This window comes from Danio aesculapii, chromosome 2, assembly GCF_903798145.1.
Source record: "Danio aesculapii chromosome 2, fDanAes4.1, whole genome shotgun sequence".
Lineage (NCBI taxonomy): Eukaryota > Metazoa > Chordata > Actinopteri > Cypriniformes > Danionidae > Danio > Danio aesculapii.
In genome coordinates, this window is record NC_079436.1 from 11618866 (window position 1) to 11642207 (window position 23342).

The 23342-nt window shown below is 35.4% G+C and overlaps 1 protein-coding gene across 1 annotated transcript; it reads left to right on the forward strand.

Moving 5' to 3' along the window:
* On the forward strand, window positions 1-23342 carry mffb (mitochondrial fission factor b). Its single transcript, XM_056472836.1, has 7 exons — window positions 1-365; window positions 1919-2133; window positions 2243-2418; window positions 4530-4618; window positions 10211-10378; window positions 13407-13494; window positions 22824-23342. Exons 2-7 carry the CDS (start codon window positions 1923-1925, stop codon window positions 22953-22955), a joined length of 864 nt encoding a protein of 287 aa, XP_056328811.1. The 5' UTR covers window positions 1-365; window positions 1919-1922; the 3' UTR covers window positions 22956-23342.

Below are 23342 nucleotides of genomic sequence, written 5' to 3' on the forward strand. Positions count from 1 at the left end.
GCGAAAACGCTAACAGGAAGTGAGTGAAACCAGCAACGGCTAGCCGATAAAAATGTTTGAAATAAAGATACCACACTCTTATTAAACAAACATCCCAAGGTGTCTGGATGTACAACATAAGGCAAATAAATGTAGTTAACTGTCAGCATTTTTAACAATATTATTTAAATATTTTAAAGCGAGTTCGTTGTATAGCCAGGCAGTTGACATTCAGCAGCAGAGCACATCATCGTACAGCTGTACACTTTGTTGGTTACCAAGGGACTTACGGTTGTTAGATGGAAATATTTATTCTCCGATGAGGTTGTAATCTGTGTCCGAAACATCCGCTGCAACCGAAGTGCAGATCGTTGCAAAGTAAACGGGTAAATATCTTAATATTTAACGTTATGCAATGCTTTTCAGTATGGTTCGATGAACGCACGGATTTCTGACTGAAATATAAACAACGGCAAGCATGGCTTCGCTATTGATTTTGTTTCCTATCAGAACATTTGAGAGGCTGGATATGTAATTGATCCCAACCAATTCAACATTTTGTGTAAAATATATATTACATAGTATAATGTGTGTCCACATATTCAGTCGATGCATTTTTCTAAATAAATATCTGAAACCCAATTCGATATTTTGATATTAGTTTGATACTGACATTCTAGATTTATAATGTTTTGCTATAGGCCTATTTTGATTTAACGAAACATTACTGAATGATATCCATGCGACATATTATATAACCAGGTTACAATCACACTTGTAATTGCCTGGAATACATGCACCTATTCCAATGTTTCTCAACCACGTTCCTGAAGGACCACCAGCTCTGCACATTTTCCATGTCTCCTTAATCAAACACACCGATTCATATTATCTGCTCAATAGCAGAGACTGAAAAACCTGTAGTTGGTGTGACAGACAAAGGAGACGTCCAAAACATGCAGTGTTGGTGGTCCTTCAGAATGGTGGATGAGAAACACTGTTATTTAACTGCTTCTGTTTAACATAAAACATCATTGTCTCAATTAGGGCTGCACAATGTATCGTTTGAGTGTCGATATCGCAATGTGTGTAATTGCAATAGTCACATTGCAGGATTAGACTATTTATTAAAGATCAAAAGATAAAAACATTATGCAGTATAAATATTTTTTAAATAATTTATACAATGATGACCATGTTATTTTACATTTGACTGATTCTGTACCTGATTACTGTAAGACTACTGTTAAAAACCATAAAGCATGGTTTATTTAACGTTTATCTTTGCACTGTTGTATTTACATTTGATCATCCCAATCTATCTAAATGAAATTTTTCTTTGGCTGTTCAAATCATCTGGTGAAATTATATTCATATCGCAATATACAGTTGAAGTTTGAATTATTAGCCCCTCTGTTTATTTTTTTCCTCAATTTCTGTTTATCGGAGAGAAGATTTTTTTCAACACATTTCTAAACATGATAGTTTTAATTACTCATTTCTAATAACTGATTTGTTTTCTCTTTGCCATGATAACAGTAAATAATATTTGACTAGGGGCTAATGATTTTGACCTTAAAATGGTTTAAAAAAAATAAAACTCCTTTTATTCTAGCTGAAATAAAACAAATAAGACTTTTTCCAGAAGAAAAGAATATATACGCACTGTGAAAATTTCCTTTCTCTGTTAAACATCATTTGGGAAATATTTAAAAAAGAAAAAGAAATTCAAAGGGGGGCTAATAATTCTGACTTCAACTGTATATTGCAAAAATAAAATGTATTGCAATGTCAGATTTTTCTAAAATCATGCAGACCTAGTCTGAATGCTTATTTTTTCTTTCAGTCCTTTAATTTGCAACTAATTTCATACAGCTAGTCTAATAGTAAAACAAATCTTCAGTGTTGCATGCTTTATAATGGAATGTTCTGTCTGAAGGTAAATGAGCGAGGCTGACATCTTTCACTCTGCCGATATGGCAGAAGTGAACCGCATCCACTATGAACTAGAATATACAGAAGGCATCAGTCAACAGATGCGGATACCTGAGAGGCTCAAAATCGCCTCTGGTTCATCAGAGGAACCGCCCGGTCTCCTTCTGAATGCATCCCACAGTACTATGATGCATGTGCCAGAACGGATTGTGATTGCAGGTATTATCAGATCATGGTGTAGTTTTAAGTTAAATGAAGCCAAAATAAATTTGAAAGTTAGCAGAAGTCAACTAATGCCTATAAACCCCCCTCCCTTTCATTGTCCAAGGAGATGATAATGACGCTCACTTTGGAAGACCGAGAGATCTGGATTTGATCCAGTCCACTCCACTTGAAACGGTTGAACTGAAGACTCCACCACGGGTTCTCACCCTCAATGACCAACCTCTGGACTTCCTCGAGCCAGAGCCAGTAGCAAACTCCACTGCCCAGCAGAGAGAAGAGGTGAGATCACTGCATGTCAAAGAACAGGTTAAAAACATGGCTGTGTGTATTTATAGCTCCTTAAAGTTAAACACTCAAATCAATCATGTATTAAAATAAGATAATATCATGCCTGAAATCCAAAAGTCTTGAAATCCATGCTGTCGTATCATCAAGGCTTGACTGTTGTAATGCCTTATACAAGGGTATCAGCCAAACATCTATCCTACGGTTGCAGAAGGTTAAAAATGCTACTGTGACTAAACATTAAAAAACCCTGGCTTCCGGTTCAATACAGGATCGATTTTAAGCTTATTTTTATTAGTGTATATACAGTAAGTTGTTACATGGTCTTGCACCATCCTACCTATCAGAACTGTTAACGAAATATCAGAGTGAAAGTACATTGAGATCATCAACTCAAAATCTCCAACAAATACCAAGGACAAAATTAGGACAGAAAGGAGACTAAGCTTTCTCTGTTGTGGTGCCAATTAGGACTGTGCAATATGGGCAAAAGAAACCTATCATAATTTTCTTGAACAATATTGCAATTTCAGTCTTACTCACGATTTTGATACACACAGACACGTTTTACAAGTGTAAATGTGAAACATATTTCTAAAGGAAAATAACTAGATCTTTATCAAAGACCTGCAACATTTTTCTGAAACAGGCAAAAAATTTAAAATCACCTTGTAAAGATGTAACAAATTGTCTCTAGAGCAGACCTATGGTAAAACAAATAAATAGATTAATGTGTGCGTGCGTGCGTGCGTGCGTGTGTGTGCGCCTTTAAACTCAAGTAAGGGTCCGATGTTCTGCTTGACCACATATCAAAAGCAGTTGCGTGTACATTTGTATGCATCCACAGATTTTATGAATTCTTTTTGCCATGCGTAGCTCATAGACCTCTTTGTGATGGTGCCGTGAAATAGGCCATTCACATATCACGTCTTTTGCACGCACAAATTATTTCCAATAGAAGCGCGTGGTTTGCATGCATATTGGGAGTGATGCGCTCGTATTCCAGGCACACCCAGGTGAAAACATCTTAACTTTTCTGAATGCTGCAAGCGCACAGCGAGTCACGTAACAAGAACTGACCTATTCAGCTTCATACTTTGTATAGAATAAACACATTTAGCTAGACTAATTACCTCAGACTTACAAAGAACACCGAAACACCCAGTGTTTTTAAATTTTCTCCACAAATAAAACTTGTATCAGTGCTGCAACGATGTTTTGTAAGTTTGTTTGTCATCCTTTGAGAAAAAGTTTGATAGTCGCTGAGCAACGACAAAGGAGCGCGAGCGCAAAGTGTATTAAAAATGCTGATGGAAGCGATGCTATGCACGCTTTCCATGCGCTTTTAGACACAATATGTGACTGACAGGTCTTACAAATCACCTGGCTCTGCGATATATCAGCCTTCCTGTATCCAAAGTGCTGAACTTCCTGTGCTCTGTTTAGGTGTGCTGCGTTATGATTGGTTCAAACAGCATACTGCAGGAAAATCGTTCTGTAGTGTGAGTTAGAAATCACGCTTGTACAAATCACAATTTTTTTATAGGATTTCAAATAATCACACAGCCCTAGTGACAATACTTTGGAACACATTACTTGTACCATGTCAGAAATGCAGATTCTATACATTTTTTAAAAATACAGTTAAAGACTTGTTTGTCATGGCATATTCTTGTTTATGTTTATTTTTGTTATTGTTTTTAATGATGTAAAGCGCATTGGTTAACGTGTTGTTTTATTAAACCCATTAAAATAAATTTTACATTGAGGAATGAGAGAACTCTGAATCATGTACCGTAATGACATGTACCGGATAGAGTTAAAGGGATAGTTCATCCAAAACTGAAAAATCTGTAATCATTTAGTCACCTTTCACTTGTTTCCAAACCAGTGGCAGTTTTTTTTTATTCTGTTGAACATATTTTGAAGAAAGCTGTAACCTTTGGCATGCATTGTATGATAAACAAATACTATAGAAGTCATGGTTACAGGATTTCATCTTTCTTTAAAATCTCAAACAGGTTTTGAAGGGTGAGTAAATGATGACATAATTTGCAGTTTTGGGTGAACTATGCTTTTAAGAGCTGTTGTCTGTCTCTTCACAGTTAAGATCTCACTTTAGGTCAAGACGGGAGCGTTGTAGGAGTGAAAACTCTACAATGCGTCGCAATGGACAAATAAACAAACATGATTTGTAAGTAAAAATACATCCTGTCATTAACAGCATTGGTTCTGTGAAATGCCCTTCTTGTTGTGAGGGGATAGTGCTAACCTCTGAGCCACTGATTTGTGATTTATACATAGTTTTTTTATAACTATATAAATTATACTACAATAAAACACAGTTTACTGTAGTAAAGACAAAGAATGCTACAGTATTTATTGCAGTGTATCAGTTCACAAAAGTTAATACTACAGTATGCTGTATTCTTTAAGTGAAGTTTATTTATAAACTAATTTCGAGAGGATCACGTGCTTATGATTGCTAGTGGCTGGATCAGCATTATCCAATTCTCAATGCACCAATCGGACGACTCCTAAGCTACTACAAATACCCTGGGTTACGTACCGCCGCTATCTTCATTTTGAAGAATCCCCCCATCCACCCCACTCCTCCTTCTTCCTAGATGGGTGACACGGTGGCCCAGCGCTTAGCACTGTTGCCTCACAGCAAGAACGTCTCTGGTTCCAGGCTTTACCAAACCAGCAGATGTTTCTGTGTGGAGTTTGAATTTCTCCCTGTGCTCACAAGGGTTTCCCCAGGTTCCCCGGTTTCCTCCCACCGTCTAATAACATGTAGCATAAGTTAATTGACTAATCCAAACCAGCACTATAGACATGCTCCTAGTAAATGGTTATCTTTTAAGAGCAATCCCTAGCTGTTCATTGGTTACTACAGCAGGGGAGTTCTCGAGATCTACCTAAGCTCAAACTCCCCTCTCGCCTTGCAACGGGAGGGAGCCCCAGGCTCGAGGATCTTATGAACTCAGGGCTCTCTCCCGGGACAGCATGCCAAACAAGCTTATAATTAATCATAATAATTAATAGTTTTTTTTTTGCCCACATGAGCATTTCTTTTTTGTCCTGCCAATTAATTCAACACTGCTCCACCTCTGTTATGGTTGTTTAATTTACTCTATTAGGGTGATTTTCTAAGGAAACGCCACTAAAGACGTTAATAATTGCAAAACAAGGAGAAGTCAGTGCAGTACATTGCAGTTGCTTTACACATTTTTTTATTTTTGACTAAGCATTGCGTTACCTGTTTTTCATATAATATATTAACATATTATTACAAAAAATGATAATACAATCACTGGCCACTTGGTACATGTGTCCAACTGCTTGTTAACGCAGATTTCTAATCAGCCAATCACATGGTAGCAACTCAATGCATTTAGGCGTGTAGACATGGTCAAGACGATCTGCTGCAGTTCAAACCGAGCATCAGAATGGGGAAGAAAGGTGATTTAAGTGACTTTGAAATTGGCATGGTTGTTGGTGCCAAACGGGCTGGTCTAAGTATTTCAGAAACTGCTGATCTACTGGGATTTTCATGCACAACCATCTCTAAGGTTTACAGAGAATGGTCCGAAAAAGAGAAAATATCCAGTGAGCGGCAGTTCTGTGGGCACTAATGCCTTGTTTATGCGAGAGGTCAGAGGAGAATGGCCAGACCGGTATGTTGCTGAATCTATGCCGCGAAGGATTAAGGCAGTTCTGAAGGCAAAACTGGGGTCCAACCTGGTTCCAGTTAGCAGGGTATCTGTGGGGTCTTAAAAAGTCTTAAAATATCTTAAATTTCAAAAACAAAATTTTAGGCCTTAAAAAGTCTTAAATTCACTGAAATATTGTGTTGTATTTCTTAAATAATTTTAAACTGGTCTTAATTTTTCTCTGTCCAAGTAAAGCTACCCAATCAGGCCGACATTCATTCAATCACCAACAATCAATCTTTATAAAATCATGGAAAGAAAGCTAAAAACAATTACACAGTTCCTCATGATAATAACAGAGCAATATATTGCTTTACGTTATTTTCCATTTATACAAAAACTATTTACAGCAATAAGGGGGTGTAGACTAGACATACTATTCATAAATAGACATGAAACTTAAGCTTTTATAACAAAAATGCATTAGGTAAAAAAAAGTTATACTTAATTTGGACCAAAAGCCAACAAATGAAGAGTTCAGATGCAAAACTCTAAATTCATCAGACCCTTTTTTTGTAAATGAACATTTTCTACCAGGCTCCTCTGATTAGATTCAGAAGTTTCATTTTATATGTAATGATAAGGTTATTAGCTAGTAAATAAAATACCTTTAAAAAAAAAGTGACTTTAGACATTTCTTTGGTTTTTAACAAGGTAGATTTTATTTTCTGTCAAAACCAGCTAAATCCACCTGTGCTTTTTTTTGCAAAAACCTCTAAATCCTCTATTGGCACAAGACAGTGTAACTAGTTGAAAATCACTAAAGATGCAATTATAAATTATTTTACCAAACATAAAACACCTAAAATTAAAAATATATAAATCTGTCAAGTAATTGGCGGTTCACTCCTCTGTGGTAACCCCTAATAAACCAGGGACTATGTGTCAAGTAAGTGCATTAATCAATAACATTAAAACTGACATTAATTAAATCTTAACAATCTGTTGTCATTTCTGATATTTAGGATTTAGATTTAATGTAAGTAGAGCAATGTAATCATTGTAAACTAAGTTTGGTAGATTCAAATAATATAGTGTAAAAACATTGTGAAACATCAATATCTGTGCATTGTCCATTAATATAAAGAGCTTATGAGACGTGTAGGTATTATGAAGTAATATTAATAATGTATAGTTTTACACATTATATTTATCTTTTAAAACTCTTAACACAATGTAGGCCTACTGGGCAAAAAGAGGATGCCTCTCAGACAATTTTAGAAGCTATTTTTCATTCATTCTCACCATACTTAAGGTATTGGTCTTTTGTTTATCCTCATAGCAGCCACGTGGAATAGTACAACAGCATCTTAACTCTGTCTTTTGTGAAATTGAGATGCCTTTTAATTTATAGTAAATCGGACTCATTCAAAGTAGCGTCGCTGCGCAAAAAGCATTATGAATGCACGCCACACTTCCTACTTTACATTGTGTTTTTTTTTTCATATAATGCAAGTTTTGAGGTAAGGGATGTTTTCATTTGCCATTCACTGACAGTCGGACAGGCTCATTCAGTTCATCAAACTCCATCTTTTAAAATCTAAATCGGAAGCGGAATAAAACTTTTCATAAAAGCTCTTCATAAAAGCCGGCGTGTCAGCGCGCTGTTACATTGAAAACATATAATATGATTTGTGCTTTTTGATTGGTTCTCGGGATCTAGCAGCTTTTGCTGTCAAAGGCAAGTGGCATTTAGAGGATTTTGCAAACAAACTGTTATCTCTGAATGTGCTGGCGCTGCGATTTGGATGATTAGAAGCAAATCTATTTGTTGTTGGTGTACTACAGGCCTAAATCATTCACTCAATGTCATTATCTCATTTTGGCGGAAGTGGCGTTTAGCGGCTTTTGCATCTGAACTCTTCAAATAATATATTTTTATTATTTAAGTAATTGCCTCCACAATAAATATACTTTTAACAATGTTAAACTTGTCATTTATAAAAAAAAGTTTTATAATGTTGAAAATAGTGTATACAACTAGTTTTTTATTTTGACATGTTAAAGTATGTTGCTCAGAAAACTAATTACATTAGTTTTTTTTTTTTTTTTTTTTTTTTGTGGCAAGCATTAGAAATAATCCTTAGTGTTTAGCCCTGTATAAGTCAAATTTCATTCATAATGGTCTTGAAAGGGTCTTAAAAAGTCTTAAATTTGACTTGAAACCTGTAGAAACCCTGAGGAAGGTTTACCTAATAAAGTGGCCGGTGAGTATAATACTAATTATATATTCTTATTCAGGGTATCCTTGGGGTCTTAAATAGTATTAAAAGTTGATAAATAAATTATGAGAAAATTAAGGCCCTTAAAAGGTATTAAAAAGTCTTAATCTCGTTTTCACTTTGAATGTTGTTCAAGTGTCCAAAGTGTTTGACTCCAAAAAAGCATAAAGCAAAACAGATGGCTAAATGGGATAATGCAAGTTTGCGTACTCCATGGTTGGAGAAAGATGAGTTTAAACAGTGGCTGAAACCTGTCGTTGAAAACAACCACTTAATTTATTCTTTCAAGGTTTGTTTCTTACGAGTTTATCTAAGTTCTGTTGCGTGGTTGTGCTCCATTGATTTATTTAACTACAACTGTTTATTGACGACTGTTTATTAGGTTAAAGATTTGATACTGATTAGAACTTGAAGATGAGGTCTTAAAATATTCTGAGAGGGTCTTTAAAAAGTCTTAAAAAGGTATTGAAATTTCCTTTAGGATTCCTGCATATACCCTGTTATATTTATTAGTCCTGTCAAATGACTATTCATGTTCAAAATAAAGCTTTATATACACAGGCATTAAGAACTATTTTTATTTCAAGCCAGTTTTACTTCTTTTCTTCTTTCAATTTCTACCCTACTGTTTGGAACTCTGTAAAATCGAGCAACCATAAACGACACAAAACATAAACCTTTTGAAGTGATTCCTGCTAGTGATTCCTATATAGAAAAATCAGTTCCTTCTCAATTTCACACCGCAGCGGTTATAATCATACAATATTACATACACGAGTATACAAGTGTCTGTAGCTAGCTCTCTGCAACTCTCACATGGTCGCCCACTGAAGCTAAGCAGGGCTGCGCCTGGTCAGTACCTGGATGGGAGACCACATGAGGTTAGGTTGCTAGGTTGCTGCCGGAAGTGGTGTTGTTGAGGCCAGCAGGGGGCGCCCAACCTGCAGTCTGTGTGGGTCCTAATGCCCCAATATAGTGACGGGGACTCTATACTGCTCAGTGAGCGGCGTTTTTCGAATGAGACATTAAACCGAGATCCTGACTCTCTGTGGTCCCAGGATGTCCTTTGATAAAGAGTTGAGGTTTAACCCCGGCATCCTGGCCAAATCTGCCCATTGCCCTCTGTCCAACATGGCCTCCTAACCCTCCCCATTTCATAAATGGCTTAATCACTCTGTCTCCTCTCCACCAATCAGCTGGTGTGTGGTGTGCGGTCTGGCTCAAAATGGCTGCCGTCGCGTCATCCAGGTGGATGCTGCACACTGGTGGTGGATGAGGAGATTCCCCCCTATGTGTAAAGCGTTTTAAGTACCCAGAAAAGCGCTATATAAATGTAAGGAATTATTATTATTATTACTATTATTATTATTATTACAATATTGTATATAGTAATATGCTGTACATACATTTGTCAAAATGGTATATTCTTGTTTTATATATATATTTTATTTCTTTATTATTTGTGTCTTTGTCCTGTCACTGTCATTCTGCTGCACTGTGGAAACTTCTATCATAAAAGCAAATTCCTCTTATGTGTAAACATAATTGACACATTTTTTTTATCTTCCATTTTCTAGTTTCATGATCAGAATTTTGAATATTATTAATGATATTTTAAAATTAATCTTCACACACTGCTGACTGCTTAGTGACTGCCAGTTTGCATAATTTTGTTGGAAATAGCTCTTTGGAATGTTTCATATAAATGATATATACTGTAGAAGCATTTCAACTTGGCTTTTTTTCTCCTTTCATTTTTACCGGGTGAGTTTAGCCATACCTGTGTTGGTATGCAGATAGATTAAATGTGCATATTATTTTTGTCACAATTATGTCTCTCTCTTTTAGTGCAAGCCCATCTCCATCTCGTGCTCCTGTCCGTGTTTGTCCTCCTCTTATCAGCCCTGAGGACAGTCAGAATCTAAACAGTGCCAGTGGTGTCCTCAACTACATCAAGAGCACAACTCGCAGGGCTTACCAGCAGGTCCTGGAGGTGCTGGACGACAGTCAGCGCGGGTGAGCTCTTCCCAAAGCATGCAGTAGTGTTAATTATGCATATGTAGAGTATAAATGTCAATGAATTAGTGATCGCCTGATGCCAGTATCCTAGAGAGCAGGGAGGCATTTGGCAGTAGGCTACTATATCTGTCGATATATATGCAATAGGCCATATGTGATATAACACAGTTAAGTTTGAACCATCGCGCTTCAACTACTTGTAATGGAAAGTCAAATACTGCAGTGCATTCTTTAGAGTATGTAGCATTTGGTTTATTTGCTTTAACAATTGGTGTTATTCTGTGGGATTACTTTGTAGTAATGAATTATTAGGCAATAAGCTAATGAAGAGCATTTCTGGCTCAGCAATGTCAAAATTAAAGTCCAGTTTTGATAATATTGTGCTACAGTGCAGGTTTAACTTCATTAATTTTCTCCATAGAGACAGATATTTTCAATAATAAGGAGTAAATCTTGCTCTGATCTTATTTGATTATTTATGCTTTGGGTGGAACCTATCTGTGTGCATAAGTTCAACAGATTCAACATAATTTTAAAACATTCATGTTTAATGTCTCCTATCTATCTATCTATCTATCTATCTATCTATCTATCTATCTATCTATCTATCTATCTATCTATCTATCTATCTATCTATCTATCTATCTATCTATCTATCTATCTATCTATCTATCTATCTATCTATCTATCTATCTATCTATCTATCTATCTATCTATCTATCTATCTATCTATCTATCTATCTATCTATCTATCTATCTATCTATCTATCTATCTATCTATCTATCTATCTATCTATCTATCTATCTATCTACCTACCTACCTACCTACCTACCTACCTACCTACCTACCTACCTACCTACCTACCTATCAGTCTGTCTGTCTGTCTGTCTGTCTGTCTGTCTGTCTGTCTGTCTGTCTGTCTGTCTGCCTGCCTGCCTGCCTGCCTGTCTGTCTGTCTGTCTGTCTGTCTGTACTTTTGTTTTTGCTCTGTTCTATTTGCTTGCTCGTATGCTTGTAATATTTATTATAATTTGTGCAAACGCACCACATAGAAAAAAGTCTATCATCCCAATCTATCGAAATGAATGAAATCTTTCCAAATAGAGCTATTCAATTCATCTGGTGAAATTATATTTATATTGCAATACACATCACAGAAGAACAAAATATCGCAATGTCAGTTGCAGCCCTATATATATAAGTCCATAATGGCCCGTTTCCACTGAGGGGTACGGTTTGTTTGGTACGCTTTTATAGCCGTTTCCACTGTCAAAAGGTGTACTGAACCAAACCGTACCGTACCACTTTTTCGGCACCCTGTCGAAAGGGTACCAAACACAAGAAAGGGTACCAAAAGGCAGAGCTAGACGCGCAGCTGAACGCTATTGGTTTACAGAGAGGCGTCATTCACTTACACAACAAGCCAGAATGAAAACAATAAACCCGCCATGTTTAAAATACACAGCCGACGAGCTGAGACATTACAGCGGAATTATATATACAAATAATAACGAGCCATGGTCGACCCGGGCTCAAACAAACCTTGTCGTCATCATGATGGACAGCCACAAAGCCAAGAAGAAGACATACAGTTACAGTTAATTCTCAAGATGAGATCCAAAGAGCTGTCACTATCAGTCAAGCAAGCCATCATTAGGCTGAAAAAAATAAAACAAACCCATCAGAGAGAGAGCAAAAACATCTGACACAGTCTGACACAGATTGGCAAAAATATATCAAGCAACTAACTAACTACAATCGGCTATGGTGATTATGTTTTTGTAAACAACAGTGCAAATTGTAAAATGTCAACTGTAATGTAATTAAATTATTTAAAGGTGCAGTATGTAGGTTTGACACCCAGTGGTTGAACTAGGTATTGCACACGTGGTTAAAAACAAACGGGAGCGCAGGTTGCCAGATTGTTGACACCAACAAGTGTGCCTGACTGTCAAGCCTGAAGGCTGATTTAAGGCTGATTTCAGCCATGTTTTAAATAAAAGCAACAGCATGTAATATTTTCCATATTAAAGGGAGTTTTTTTTTTCTAACCAGCACCTAAAAAATTAAATGTTAGAAACGGCTTCTATTTATTGCAGTTGAACAATACAAAACTATGACAGTGATCACCACGGGTACAGCTCATGTGCTTTATTCAGTGTTAAATGTTAATAATGTGAGTTTGAGTGCCATTTAACATGACATTTATTGTCATACTACTGAAAGCAGCAGCAGATCTTGAAAATGAAACAAATCTTTTGGAACTGGAATTGGAACTTCAGTGCAAGCCAACACATATCAGTGATTCAGCATCTACATTTAATAATGTTAAAGAAGTTTAATATGTATTAATTAGATTATAAACATTACCATTTTGTTGGAGTGCAGTGAGTGCACTATTCTGTGATTCTGAATGGCTGTATTTAAATTTCTGTTATGTTGCATTAGGTGCAAACAGCCAAATTGCTTTTCACTGCAAATCTCGTAATGCAGCATGTTGTTAGGACACAGGGTTACACTGTAATCTGCTCACCTATTGTTTACACTCATAATATTTATATTATTTGCTAATTAATAACCACCTCATGTGAAACTCTGAATCTGCGTCTTATTTTAGAGTCTGCTGCTGTCCATCAGAGGTCGCATTTCGGTCACGGACGCACACTTTGAGAACCTTCCTTACTGAATAAATGAAATAAATGTTTTCTACCAAGACAACCTGGAGTGCTGAAATATAATTGGCTAAAATGTTTTGGTCATTTAACCCACTCAATGCCAAAGACAGACGTTCCAGCATGTAACGCCTATTTTCAAAGCAGAATATCTGACTTTAGCATTGTTTTTCAGATATACAACTATGTTCACTTAGCATGTTTCTTAAATATCAGCAAACATATTATGGTATTTTTATGCTTTAGACGAGTCAAAAACTTACATACAGCACCTTTAAGTCTATCATTTGTTAGTTTGACTAAGAATTTAAAAAAAAACAAAAAAACAATGTAAATGTTCTTTTCCTTGTAGTCGGGCATCTCTTGTGACTTTCGATGCAAGTGTGGAGAACACTTCTGATGATGCTGGTTTAACAGACGCTGCCTCACTGCGACGACAGGTAATAGTAACTCCTCTGCCTTTAACTCTTCATTCATTGTTAGAAAATGTCAATAAATATATGCAATTTTACAATATCTGTATATTATTATACAAGACCAAACTATATATTACTTATTATGTAATCTGTGCAAACTTAGATAGATAGATAGATAGATAGATAGATAGATAGATAGATAGATAGATAGATAGATAGATAGATAGATAGATAGATAGATAGATAGATAGATAGATAGATAGATAGATAGATAGATAGATAGATAGATAGATAGATAGATAGATAGATAGATAGATTCAGACAGGCAGATCCTGGATCATTTAATCTTGGCTACTTTGGTTCTTCAAACAAGTTTGCTAATCAAATTAAAAGGTTTGAATGAACTGATCTGAGATCTCTGCATGTGTTGTAAAGGACAGATCTATTGGTCCATGAAATCATGCTTAGCACTGCAACGATTGGCTGACGACGCAGCAGTTTAATGACATCATCTAATTTAATATGCAATAATCCATGTGGGCAAAATTACATAAAATTCATAGTAAACGGTTTGTTAAATCTGATACGTGATAACTTTCCTCATTTGTTGTGGGCTACAGGCTTTACACTTTCATGTGTCAAGAGTATTTAGCAATTTATTTAGTTTTACATTTGGAGCGGATTTTCTTCATTATAGTATCCTAGGCCTATTCAAGTTTCTTAATCGGCGTAAGGAATAACTGGCTGTTTAAATTAATTTTGCTGCAAAAAAGCATTTTGATACCAGTAAAAGCATCAAATCACCATCATATTAGATGTCAAAACATGGGCATGACTGCATAAATTATAATTCCTTTAAAAAAAAGAAACAGTCGAATATAGTCTATTATTATACACAAATTGTACTAAAGGTGGTACTTTAAAATACTACGCATTTGTGTCCCTTAAGAAGAACCACCCCGTGACAGTTTTTGTACTTTTATTTTGGAGTGCATATTATATAAATTTTATTTATATTTATATATATATATATATAACCTTAAAATATACAGTTAAAGTCAGAATTATTAGCCTCCCTGAATTATTAGCCCCCCTGTTTATTTTTTCCCCAATTTCTGTTTAACGGAGAGAATAGTTTTAATAACTCCTTTCTTATATATATATATACATATATATACATACACACACTAATTACTATTTTCCCAAGTGGATACAACTACTACTGTAAGAAAATGTCAGCATTCGGTACATACTTTCAGTATTACCTTTTTTTGAAAGATTTGATCTAATCCTGTTTATATGTAATAAGCCTGCTCCGAAGCAGGTTTGAGCTACCAGAACTGTTGCTATGACAACAACTCTCGGAAGAGTTTTGAAGAACGAAACAATCTTGGGGCCATTTCAGAAAGGAAGTTAAGTGAAAACTCAGAGTATTTAATCCTGAAATGAAAGAAATGAGAGAGTTTTCCATTTCAAAATGGCAGGTTTATTAAACTCCAGAAAGCAGGGTCAGTCAAGCCTGTTTTTGAAAGAGAGGTAACTTTAACTCAAAGTCAGTTACTGTGGTAACTTACTCTGTGAACCTAACCTGGTCGGGAGCAGGTTTTATGCTCGAAACTCTGGTCGGTCTCCTCCCCTTTTTAAAGACGAACCTGTATTTCTCGCCTAAGCCTTACGTTTCCACCCACATATTTTATTGATCATTTTGGAGATGCGCATAAAAACGATTGATGGAAACACCAAGATGCGCATAACTTTTGAAAATACGCATAAAAAACATGTGCATAACTGAGTAGGATAAATAGATGCACATTGTGAATGGACAAACCAGCAGGCTGAGCACACTATAACACATCTGAAATGTTGTTTTGGTCATTCATTCTAAAACACCTTAACCGTTTCATTATTAATGTTATTATATTATTAATGACCTCCAGAGTGTCTGGAGCGTGTCAAGACCATCTGTTCTCCACGTCTCATGGCTTCAAACGCCACCATGCGTTCATTGTGTGTCAGCATTGTCTTCTGAGGCACAAGTACATTTATTAAATAAAGAAAAGATTGACACAGCTTCTTTTACCGCAGTAAATTACTGTTGATATTTGGCGCCCGTTTAATCAGGAAGTGATGATTTTGTTCTCTTTGACTCGTTGGATTGAAACGGTGCTTTATTCCCACATATTTTATGCGTAATTCCAGTTTTGAACATAAATTTAATTAATATATTTGGATGGAAACATAGCTTTTGCCTACATTTCAGTCACACAAAGAACAAAGTCACGTACGAGAATGGCTTGTCCTTTTTAAATAAATAATTAGCTTAAATTCACTGACCTTCGACAGGGACTTGTACTGTTACTAGATTAATGGGATTATTATTATGGTGGCTTGAAAAGCCAGCATACTGTTATCTATCTTAAACTTATTATTAGGCTGGCTTGTGCAGCAAGCCAGACTACTGTTATCCTATTTAAACTTATTATTATTATTTTTTTTTTTTTTTTATTATTCTTCTTCTGAGACTAAATTTCTAACTCTATCTCCTCCTAGAGCTTTCAAGCTATGACCACCAAACTCGCACCAGACCTCCGAACTATTCGGACTCGGATTGCTATATCTCCTCAGACTGATCCGACTTTCGGTTTTCCGAAAAACGTCCCGGGACCACCGAAAAAATCCCATAGGCTTAACATGGGGGCAAACTTTGTGAGCTCATAACTCTGCGTCAGAATGTCACACAGACTTCTAACTGGGCTCATTTAACTCAGACTACCTAACTGCCAATAACTGATGAGCTTTAAACTTTCTAGCCACGCCCTAGCAACCACTTTTGGACCCTAGAAACTGTCCCATAGACTTCCATTGCAAATGATGCTCATTGACTTTACATTGGATCAAACTTTGTGAGCTCATAACTCTGCATCAGACTGTCATAAAGACTAATGGCTGAGCTCATTTAACTCAGTCTAGCCAGCAGCCAATCACTGATGGCCTTTTAACTTTCTAGCCACACCCTAACAACCAGATACTGCACCCTAGCAACTGTCCCATAGACTGCCATTATAGAGGCCCAGATTGATATCGTCCTGCTGCAGTGTTATAGAGACATGGGGGTTGTTTTTAACTGTTCATACTGGCAAGAAGCTTTGATACATCATCAGTCTAAGCTGTCAATCAACTCCATAGCAACAAAACAGACTAACCTAGCAACGATATAACAGCAGCTATATCTCAGTATCAGAACATCGTAGAGAAGCGGGGGTTGGCTTATTTGACTCATGCTAGCACACCATAAATCCTGTATGGTTCACATGCTAGCAATGACTAGCAACATGCTAATTCATGCTGGAATCATGCTAGTAACATGCTAATTCATGCTAGAATCATGCTAGTAACATGCTAATCCATGCTAGAATCTTGCTAGTAACATGCTAATTCATGCTGGAATCATGCTAGTAACATGCTAATTCATGCTAGAATCATGCTAGTAACATGCTAATTCATGCTAGAAACATGCTAATTCATGCTGGAATCATGCTAGTAACATGCTAATTCATGCTAGAATCATGCTAGTAACATGCTAATTCATGCTAGAATCATGCTAGTAACATGCTAATTCATGCTAGAATCATGCTAGTAACATGCTAATTCATGCTAGAATCATGCTAGTAACATGCTAATTCATGCTAGAATCATGCTAGTAACATGCTAAATCATGCTAGAATCATGCTAGTAACATGCTAATTCATGCTAGAACGATGCTAATTCATGCTAGAATCATGGTAGTAACATGCTAATTCATGCTAGAATCATGCTAGTAACATGCTAATTTATGCTAGAATCATGCTAATAACATGGTAATTAATGCTAGAATCATGCTAATAACATGCTAATTCATGCTAGAATCATGCTAGTAACATGCTAATTCATGCTAGAATCTTGCTAGTAACATGCTAATTCATGCTAGAATCATGCTAGTAACATGCTAATTCATGCTAGAATCATGCTAGTAACATGCTAATTCATGCTAGAATCATGCTAGTAACATGCTGATTCATGCTAGAATCATGCTAGTAACATGCTAATTCATGCTAGAAACATGCTAGTAACATGCTAATTCATGCTAGAATCATGCTAATTCATGCTAGAATCATGCTAGTAACATGCTAATTCATGCTAGAACCATGCTAGTAACATGCTAATTCATGCTAGAATCATGCTTATTCATGCTAGAATCATGCTAGAACGATGCTAATTCATGCTAGAATCATGCTAATAACATGCTAATTCATGCTAGAATCATGCTAGTAACATGCTAATTCATGCTAGAATCATGCTAGTAACATGCTAATTCATGCTAGAATCATGCTAGTAACATGCTAATTCATTCTAGAATCATGCTAGTAACATGCTAATTCATGCTAGAATCATGCTAGTAACGTGCTAATTCATGCTAGAATCATGCTAGTAACATGCTAATTCATGCTAGAATCATGCTAATTCATGCTAGAATCATGCTAGTAACATGCTAATTCATGCTAGAACCATGCTAGTAACGTGCTAATTCATGCTAGAATCATGCTAGTAACATGCTAATTCATGCTAGAATCATGCTTATTCATGCTAGAATCATGCTAGTAACATGCTAATTCATGCTAGAATCATGCTAGTAACATGCTGAATCATGCTAGAATCATGCTAGTAACATGCTAATTCATGCTAGAACAATGCTAATTCATGCTAGAATCATGCTAATAACATGCTAATTCATGCTAGAATCATGCTAGTAACATGCTAATTCATGCTAGAATCATGCTAGTAACATGCTAATTCATGCTAGAATCATGCTAGTAACATGCTAATTCATTCTAGAATCATGCTAGTAACATGCTAATTCATGCTAGAATCATGCTAGTAACGTGCTAATTCATGCTAGAATCATGCTAGTAACATGCTAATTCATGCTAGAATCATGCTAATTCATGCTAGAATCATGCTAGTAACATGCTAATTCATGCTAGAATCATGCTAGTAACATGCTAATTCATGCTAGAATCATGCTAGTAACATGCTAATTCATGCTAGAATCATGCTAATTCATGCTAGAATAATGCTAGTAACATGCTAATTCATGCTAGAACCATGCTAGTAACATGCTAATTCATGCTAGAATCATGCTTATTCATGCTAGAATCATGCTAGTTACATGCTAAATCATGCTAGAATCATGCTAGTAACATGCAAAATTAATGCTAGAATCTTGCTAGTAACATGCTAATTCATGCTAGAATCATGCTAATTCATGCTAGAATCATGCTAGTAACATGCTAATTCATGCTAGAATCATGCTAGCAATATGCTAATTCATGTTAGAATCATGCTAGTAACATGCTAATTCATGCTAGAATCATGCTAGTAACATGCTTATTCATGCTAGAATGATACTAGTAACATGCTAGTTCATGCTAGAATCATGCTAGTAACATGCTAATTCATGCTAGAATCATGCTAATAACATGCTAATTCATAGTCGAATCATGCTAATGACATGCTAATTGTTCTATCTATCTATCTATCTATCTATCTATCTATCTATCTATCTATCTATCTATCTATCTATCTATCTATCTTTTCATACTTTTTAAAACTACTTTAAACTAAATAAACTATTACCAACAGACTTTCACAAGCCAGCCTCAAAGTTTGTCCTCAAACTTTAATAATCTAGTTATTCTTCTTCTTCTTCTGAGACTAATTTCTAAGTGTATCTCCTCCTAGGCCTTTCAAGCTACATACTTCAAACTTTCGTCAAACCTTCGAACTGGTCTGACTCGGGTTGCTATATCTTTTCTAACTGATCCGACCTTGGGTTTTCCGAAAAACGACCCAGAAAAATCCCAAAAGTCCCATTGACTTAACATTGGGTCAAACTTTGTGAGCTCATAACTCTGCATCAGACTGTCCTACAGACTTCTAACTGGACTCATTTAACTCAGTCTAGCCAGCAGCCAATAACTGATGACTTTTTAACTTACTAGCCACTCCCTAGCAACCAATTACAGCACCCTAGCAACTGTCCCATAGACTTCCATTGTAAAAGACTCCCATTTACTTAACATTGGATCAACCTTTGTGAGCTCATAACTCTGCATCAGACTGTCCTACAGACTAGAGTCTGGCCTCATTCAACTCAGTCTAGCCAGCAGCCAATCACTGATTACCTTTAAACTTACTAGCCACTCCCTAGCAACCAATTTCAGCACCCTAGCAACTGTCCCAGAGACTGTGACTAGCTATTCTAACACACGCTAACAGTTTTAACATCCTACTGACATGCTAATCTTGCTAGAAAGGTGCTATCAACACGATAGTGACATGCTAGTCATGCTAGTAACATGCTAATTCATGCTAGAATCATGCTAACAACATGCTAATTCATGCTAGAAACAAGCTGATTCATGCTAGAATCATGCTAGTAACATGCTAGTTACATGCTAGTTAATGGTAGAATCATGCTAATTCATGCTAGAATCATGCTAACAACATGCTAATTCATGCTAGAAACAAGCTGATTCATGCTAGTAACATGCTAGTTACATGCTAATTAATGCTAGAATCATGCTAGTTACATGCTAATTCATGCTAGAAACATGCTAATTCATGCTAGAATCATGCTAACAACATGCTAATTCATGCTAGAAACATGCTAGTAACATGCTAATTCATGCTAGAAACATGCTAGTAACATGCTAGAATCATGCTAGTAACATGTTAATTCATGCTAGTAACATGCTAATTCATGCTAGAATCATGCTAGTAACATGCTAATCCATGCTAGAATCATGCTAGTAACATGCTAATTCATGCTAGAATCATGCTAGTAACATGCTAATTCATGCTAGAATCATGCTAGTAACATGCTAATTCATGCTGGTAACATGCTAGTAACATGCTAATTCATGCTAGAAACATGCTAGTAACATGCTAATTCATGCTAGAATCATGCTAGTAACATGCTAATTCATGCTAGAATCATGCTAATAACATGCTAATTCATGCTAGAAACATGCTAATTCATGCTAGAATCATGCTAATAACATGCTAATTCATGCTAGAAACATGCTAGTAACATGCTAATTAATGCTAGAAACATGTTAGTAACATGCTAATTCATGCTAGAATTATGCTAGTAACATGCTAATTCATGCTAGAAACATGCTAGTAACATGCTAATTCATGCTAGAATCATGCTAGTAACATGCTAATTCATGCTAGAATCATGCTAATAACATGCTAATTCATGCTAGAAACATGCTAGTAACATGCTAATTCATGCTAGAATCATGCTAGTTACATGCTAATCCATGCTAGAATCATGCTAGTAACATGCTAATTCATGCTAGAATCATGCTAGTAACATGCTAATTCATGCTAGAATCATGCTAATAACATGCTAATTCATGCTAGAATCATGCTAGTAACATGCTAATTCATGCTAGAATCATGCTAGTAACATGCTAATTCATGCTAGAAACATGCTAGTAACATGCTAATTCATGCTAGAATCATGCTAGTAACATGCTAATTCATGCTAGAATCATGCTAATAACATGCTAATTCATGCTAGAATCATGCTAATAACATGCTAATTCATGCTAGAATCATGCTAGTAACATACTAATTCATGCTAGAAACATGCTAGTAACATGCTAATTCATGCTAGAATCATGCTAGTAACATGCTAATTCATGCTAGAATCATGCTAATAACATGCTAATTCATGCTAGAATCATGCTAATAACATGCTAAATCATGCTAGAAACATGCTAGAAACATGCTAGTAACATGCTAATTCATGCTAGAAACATGCTAGTAACATGCTAATTCATGCTAGAATCATGCTAGTAACATGCTAATTCATGCTAGAAACATGCTAGTAACATGCTAACTCATGCTAGAAACATGCTAATTCATGCTAGAATCATGCTAATTCATGCTAGAAACATGCTAGTAACATGCTAATTCATGCTAGAAACATGTTAGTAACATGCTAATTCATGCTAGAATCATGCTAATTTATGTTAGAATCATGCTAGTTACTTGCTTATTCATGCTAGTAACATGCTAATTCAGACTCGGCTTTTCAAGCCACCATAAAGTTTGTCCTCAAACTTTAATATCTAGTTCTTTCTAAAAACTATTGTTTAATTCTGCTTACATTCTAAATGTCATATCAACCTCTATCACTTGATCGATAAAAAAGGCAGTGCACTTTTAAATGTATTAAAACTGATCAACATGTATAAAAGTGGGAACCTGTGTAAAAATTTTATAAACGTCACACATAACATTACATATTTTATTATACTTAAATATTTAAATACTTTAAATGTAAAATTATGCATTAACTTGATCAGCTGTTTCCCCACACTAACTGTCTCTTTTTCAGTGGTGTTGCTTTTTTTTTTTTTTTTTTTTATATATGGTCATATTTGCTATAACTTTGTATGAGCACATCAAGTTCAGCTGGAGAAAGAAATGGTGATCTCTTTTTTGAAATGTTGCCATGGTCTCTCGTAATATCTGCACTCTATTGATAATGCCTTTTTATTGTTGCGGTGTCCTCGCTTAACTCTGAGTTGGTCTACTCAAAGTTGATTGACCTAACTCAGATCTGCTATTCTGAAACCGAAAACTCAAGAGTTTTTAATCTCTCTGTAAATCAACTCATTGTTCAAGTTTAAACTCCGAGTTAGTTGAACCTCCTTACTGAAACAGGCCCCTGGATCGTGTCAAATCGTCAATAACCAAATCCAGCTAATTGAGTAATCCACGTATGAAGAACGAACCCATTATTTGCAATAAATGCTGATACACTCAAACTCTATTTGCAATCTCTGTCAATTTAGGTTACTTTTGGGTTACTTATTGTGTGCATTTGAAAACACAGTTTCCCAAATTTAGATTGTGAATTGTTTCTACATTTGATCAACAAAACAAAAAAGTACTTTAATAATTCAATACAAATTTGTTTCAAATGTAGGGCAAACTTACATTTAATAATAATAATAATAATAATAATAATAATAATAATAATAATAATAATAATAATGTATTAAAGTATACAATTATTTCATTTTATAACAACAATAATAATAATAGTAATAATAATAATAATTATTATTATTATTGAAACAATACAAAAACTGTTCTATTATTTCAATAATAACAATGAAAACAATAATATATATATAATTATTATTATTATGTTTATTAATATATTATCATTATTAAAATAATACAAAACATTTTCAACATGCCTGATTTCTCATGTGTTGTGATATATTGAACAGATTATCAAGCTGAATCGAAGACTGCAGCTACTGGAGCATGAGAATAAAGAGCGAGCCAAGCGTGAAATGGTCATGTACTCCCTCACTGTTGCATTCTGGTTAGTTAATTCCTGGATCTGGCTTCGTCGCTAGAGAGCCTCTTTTTTTTCCACACATCCTGTTAAACTAAATAATAAAAATACATTTCATTCACAATGTATAGTGTGTGTTTTATGATTTTCAGTTTATAAAAGGGTCAAATTAATAATATAACAGTTGCACTTTCAATAACAGTCTGATTATGCGCAAACAAATGTATAGTTATTCGTAGTTATTGTTTTTGTCATAGTTACGCTGTTTTTGTAAATGTTTTGTAACTGTGTGTATCATGGATCAGTGCATTTTGATGTAAAGATGTTCATAATATTCCATTTTTGTGAATACATGGAGGTTTGCACTCATATTTCATTGAAAATGTTTATGCAGGAACATATTAAAAGATGTGGGATCACCAAAGAATAAAAGTGTAAAATGCATAAA

Bases quoted from the DNA above. Each gene is read 5' to 3' on its own strand.
- mffb (XM_056472836.1), top strand. From the start codon at position 1,923: ATGAGCGAGGCTGACATCTTTCACTCTGCCGATATGGCAGAAGTGAAC. The intron at 2,134-2,242 runs GTATTATCAGAT...TCATTGTCCAAG, and splicing joins AGAACGGATTGTGATTGCAG to GAGATGATAATGACGCTCAC. The intron at 13,495-22,823 runs GTAATAGTAACT...TATATTGAACAG, and splicing joins CTGCCTCACTGCGACGACAG to ATTATCAAGCTGAATCGAAG.